At 42.9% G+C, this 6,000-nt stretch overlaps 1 protein-coding gene across 1 annotated transcript in view; it reads left to right on the forward strand.

The window, feature by feature from the left end:
* The window catches only part of elp3 (elongator acetyltransferase complex subunit 3), a 32,821-nt gene extending 32,106 nt beyond the window's left edge, over positions 1-715 (forward strand). Inside the window, 1 exon segment of the mRNA XM_065009421.1 lies at positions 631-715. Within this exon segment, the coding sequence (XP_064865493.1) occupies positions 631-715 (85 nt within the window).
* The last annotated feature ends 5,285 nt before the right edge of the window (positions 716-6,000 follow it).

Below are 6,000 nucleotides of genomic sequence, written 5' to 3' on the forward strand. Positions count from 1 at the left end.
CTGGTCTAGGAACAGTGGGTTAACTGGCCTAGGAACAGTGGGTTAACTGGTCTAGGAACAGTGGGTTAACTGGTCTAGGAACAGTGGGTTAACTGGTCTAGGAACAGTGGGTTAACTGGTCTAGGAACAGTGGGTTAACTGGCCTAGGAACAGTGGGTTAACTGGCCTAGGAACAGTGGGTTAACTGGTCTGGGAACAGTGGGTTAACTGGTCTAGGAACAGTGGGTTAACTGGTCTAGGAACAGTGGGTTAACTGGCCTAGGAACAGTGGGTTAACTGGCCTAGGAACAGTGGGTTAACTGGTCTAGGAACAGTGGGTTAACTGATAAGGGGTCTGAATACTTTCCTAATGTACTGTATTGTAATGCTGATTTACTCCGTGTGTAGTCAACATTCCAACTTGAAAACTAGCCAATGAACTACTTTTGAAGCAGTATGGCTCAGATCCAAAATCCACACGTATCATCCCACTTAGTATGAAGTAATGTCCTGCGTTAGCCTTCTTAGTGGTATGTTGGCATGGACATTTTAAAACACAGCTACCAATGCACGTTGTATGATGAGTAGTATTGCTATTTTGGAGTATTGGAACACGCTATAAACACACTCCTGTGTCTGTCTGTTTCTCAGGGACATCCCCATGCCTCTGGTGAGCTCTGGAGTGGACCGTGGTAACCTCCGAGAGCTGGCTCTGGCCAGGACGAACGAGACTTAAACCACATGGAAATACATTGTGTTATTAAGCAATAAAGCCAGAGGTCGTGTGGTATATGGCCAATATACCGCGGTCTCTCTCGTAATAACACTTCAAATATGTGTATGTCGTCTCATTTACACATTTTTCAGCCAATCAGCATCCAGGACCCAAACTACACAATTTCAAAAATATATATATATTTGTCATATTCTCCATTATAAACTGGGTCGTTCGAGCCCTGAATCCTGATTGGCTGACAGCCATTATCGATCAGGTATGACAAAGCATGTATTTTTACTGCTCTACTTACGTTGGTAATCAGTTTCATAATAGCAGTAAGGCTCTTCGGGAGGTTGTGATATATGGCCAATATACCACGGCTAAGGGCTGTTCTTAGGCACGATGCGAAGCAGAGGGTACAGCCATTAGAAGTGGTATTTTGGCCATGTACCTCAAACCCCCAACGTGCTTTATTGCTGTTTTATAAACTGGTTACCAATGTAATTAGAACAGTAAACAAAGAGTTTGTGTCATACCTGTGGTATACGATCGGATATACACACGGCTGGAATGCTGTTTCAGCCAGTCAGCATCCGCGATTTAAACTACCAGCTTCATAATAATGTATATTTACAATACAATGCTAGGCCATACTACGGTTGGTCATCCGTAGCGGTAGTTGGCTAGTTTAGGATTCATGATCATAATGTCTTTCTCTCATCCACGTGTGTCGAGATGTGAGAACAAGAGAAGTGGGAATCCATCACAAAGTGTGCGTCCCTACCAGGTGGAGCTGATTCGTAGAGGCTACGCGGCCAACGGTGGCTGGGAGACCTTCCTGTCCTACGAGGACCCAGAACAAGACATTCTGATTGGTCTACGGTGTTGTTCCGCTCAATCAGTTCGCCCCGAGCTCAAAGGGGGCGTGTCCATTATGCGTGAGCTGCACGTCCTAAGGCAGCGTGGTTCCTGTCAGTAGCAGAGTTCCAACACACACACACACACACACACACTAACCCTGATCCTGGACTAATGTAGAACTACAGCCCAAGCTCTTGTTCCAACCCAGCACTACTCAACTTGTCCTAGCTACTAAACTAATCATCAACACCCTTTAAAAAAAAATAAAAATAAAGATGAATCCGCTGTTTTAACATAAGACAGTGATTTTAAGGTAAGTCTTTTTTTTTTTTAATGAGTTTTTGTTCAGCTCCGTGACTGGCTTATCTTTAATTTGTTCCTCCTGTTTGCTTTGGGATGATGCTGATTGAGGAAGCAGAGAATGGCAATATGTACGGGGTATCAGAGGGCAGAGTGAATTGGTCAGCTGATTCTAGAGCACTTCTACCCAGAGTGAGTACAGCATACCAGTCTTAAAGAGCTCATTGCCAAAGTATCCCTTTATCTACTGACCCAGAGTCAGATGGTCTCCTTTATCTACTGACCCAGAGTCAGATGGTCTCCTTTATCTACTGACCCAGAGTCAGGTGGGCTCCTTTATCTACTGACCCAGAGTCAGATGAGGCCCTTTATCTACTGACCCAGAGTCAGATGGTCTCCTTTATCTACTGACCCAGAGTCAGATGGGGTCCTTTATCTACTGACCCAGAGTCAGATGGTCTCCTTTATCTACTGACCAGAGTCAGAGTCAGATGGGTCCTTTATCTAGAGTCTGGATCCCAGAGTCAGATGGTCTCAGATGAGGCCCTTTATCTACTGACCCAGAGAGTCAGATGGTCTCCTTTATCTACTGACCCAGAGTCAGATGACCCAGAGTCAGGGCTCCTTTATCTACTGACCCAGAGTCAGATGGTCTCCTTTATCTACTGACCCAGAGTCAGATGGTCTCCTTTATCTACTGACCCAGAGTCAGATGGTCTCTTTATCTACAGATGGGCTCCTTTATCTACTGACCCAGAGTCAGATGGTCTCCTTTATCTACTGACCCCAGAGTCAGATCAGATGGTCTCCTTTATCTACTGGTCTCCTTTATCTACTGACCCCAGAGTCAGAGTCAGGGGGCTCCTTTATCTACTGACCCAGAGTCAGATGTCAGATGGTCTCCTTTATCTACTGACCCAGAGTCAGATGGTCCTTATCTACTGACCCAGAGTCAGATGGTCTCCTTTATCTACTGACCCAGAGTCAGATGGTCTCCTTTATCTACTGACCCAGAGTCAGATGGTCTCCTTTATCTACTGACCCAGAGTCAGATGGTCTCCTTTATCTACTGACCCAGAGTCAGATGGTCTCCTTTATCTCTACAGATGATCCTGACCCAGAGTCAGATGGTCTCCTTTATCTACTGACCAGAGTCAGAGTCTGGAGTCAGAGGCCTTTATCTACTGACAGTGGGTAAACTGGTCTAGGGAACAGTGGGTAAACTGGTCTAGGAACAGTGGGTTAACTGGTCTAGGAACAGTGGGTTAACTGCCTGTTCAGGGGCAGAACGACAGATTTGTACCTTGTCAGCTCAGGGATTTGAACTTGCAACCTTTCGGTTCCTAGTCCAACGCTCTAACCACTAGGCTACCCTGCCGCCCCATAGTGTTAAATAAAGAACAGACTTGGCACTGTATACATGGACAGTCAGTGGGAAAAGTCCTCTCTCTGAATGTATGTTTTATAATCACGTGTTTTCATTTTATAGGGCAGGGAATTAAATAGTTTTATATGCATGTTTCTTTTTAAAGCTTACACCTTTTCTTTTATGCAAGCCTTTCCTATGCTCTTCTCAGTTGGTATTCAGATTTGTCTTTATCAAGGTAAGGCGTTTTGAAGGCATGGTTCTCTTGCCAAATTAATGTAATTCGACCGCTGAAAACCCTCCCACTTGCTGGCCAACAGATTTTCTCGTGGAGTTTTCATTCAATAGGGTTTTCAGTATATTCATATTAAGCCATCCCTTTAAATACAATATACCTTTTAATTATAATTTTTGTCAACAGACTCAATATAATATATTGAGAGAAAGGGTTCAGAATATTAGAGATCAATGAAAGGATGCCATCTAAATATATGCATATTTATCTCATTTTCAGCACCAACTGATATATATATATATATATATATGTATTTTTAAATACTGATATTGTAGATTATTTCGGATTAGGAAAGTAGGAACACCATAGTACCCTCCAAGCTCTTCATCAAGCTCGAGACCCTGGGTCTCGACCCCGCCCTGTGCAACTGGGTACTGGACTTCCTGACGGGCCGCCCCCAGGTGGTGAGGGTAGGCAACAACATCTCCTCCCCGCTGATCCTCAACAAGGGGGCCCCACAAGAGTGCGTTCTGAGCCCTCTCCTGTACTCCTTGTTCACCCACGACTGCGTGGCCACGCACGCCTCCAACTCAATCATCAAGTTTGCGGACGACACAACAGTGGTAGGCTTGATTACCAACGACGAGACGGCCTACAGGGAGGAGGTGAGGGCCCTCGGAGTGTGGTGTCAGGAAAATAACCTCACACTCAACGTCAACAAAACTAAGGAGATGATTGTGGACTTCAGGAAACAGCAGAGGGAACACCCCCCTATCCACATCGATGGAACAGTAGTGGAGAGGGTAGCAAGTTTTAAGTTCCTCGGCATTCACATCACAGACAAACTGAATTGGTCCACTCACACAGAGGCGCAGCAGCGCCTCTTCAACCTCAGGAGGCTGAAGAAATTCGGCTTGTCACCAAAAGCACTCACAAACTTCTACAGATGCACAATCGAGAGCATCCTGGCGGGCTGTATCACCGCCTGGTACGGCAACTGCTCCGCCCTCAACCGTAAGGCTCTCCAGAGGGTAGTGAGGTCTGCACAACGCATCACAGGTGCATCAAAGCTGGGACCGAGAGACAGAAGCTGTTTTTCAATCTCAAGGCCATCAGACTGTTAAACAGCCACCACTAACATTGAGTGGCTGCTGCCAACACACTGACATTGACACTGACCCAACTCCAGCCACTTTAATAATGGGAATTGATGGGAAATTATGTAAATATATCACTAGCCACTTTAAACAATGCTACCTTATATAATGTTACTTACCCTACATTATTCATCTCATATGCATACGTATATACTGTACTCTATATCATCTACTGCATCCTTATGTAATACATGTATCACTAGCCACTTTAACTATGCCACCTTGTTTACTTTGTCTACATACTCATCTCATATGTATATACTGTACTCGATACCATCTACTGTATGCTGCCCTGTACCATCACTCATTCATATATCCTTATGTACATATTCTTTATCCCCTTACACTGTGTATAAGACAGTAGTTTTGGAATTGTTAGTGAGATTACTTGTTGGTTATTACTGCATTGTCGGAACTAGAAGCACAAGCATTTCGCTACACTCGCATTAACATCTGCTAACCATGTGTATGTGACAAATAAAATTTGATTTGATTTGGAATCATAAATGGGTTTGCCAAGCCTTTAGACATGAAAGAAAATAAAACAGTGGTTTGACTCAGTCTGAAATGTGTCACGTTCAGTTCCTTAACCCATGAGAATGTTGGGAGATTAGTGTGCGTAGAATTCTAATAGGGAGAGTAGTGTACACTAGTAGGCTATACCCTCATCTATTGCCTGCACTAACCATGGAACTATGACGACACGGCCAAGCATTGCACCATGAGTCGGGTTCAGACTGTGACTGCTTGGTTTGCTCTCCGCTCCATAACTGACTGAATTACACGTCTTTTTCTTTAAAAAAATATTATCAATTGTTACTAATGATCCTCAGCAACTTCCACATGGCCGTGACAACGTTTACAGAGCAAGCAATTTAAGGTAAATGAAATGATAATGTCGGCTATAACAATTTTGAAGGGAACTAACAGTAAATTGACAGTGTGGTTATTAGGCCTACTGATGTCCGATTCTGAACGTGACTAATATTTAACACGATAGGAAACTAAGTCAGGGTAGCCTGTAATTAAGACATTTGAGAGTGCCTATCCCTGCAAGTTAAAAGGCCTTAAAAATAAGTTATTATGCATAATGGCAAACTTTACTATGGGAAAGTTGATATGCTTCAGTTTGCTGCCAAATGACTGGTTTCACGTCTCCAGCAATTTATAAGGTCAGATAGATCTAAGATAAGTGTCATTTATTTTATTTATTTATTTCAGATCTAAAATAAAGGTATTTTATTTATTTATTTCAGATCTAAAATAAAGGTTATTTATTTTATTTATTTATTTATTTCAGATCTAAAATAAAGGTTATTTTATTTATTTATTTATTTCAGATCTAAAATAAAGGTAATTATTTTTTACATTCCCCATATTCAAA

Source organism: Oncorhynchus nerka, linkage group LG24 (assembly GCF_034236695.1).
Source record: "Oncorhynchus nerka isolate Pitt River linkage group LG24, Oner_Uvic_2.0, whole genome shotgun sequence".
Lineage (NCBI taxonomy): Eukaryota > Metazoa > Chordata > Actinopteri > Salmoniformes > Salmonidae > Oncorhynchus > Oncorhynchus nerka.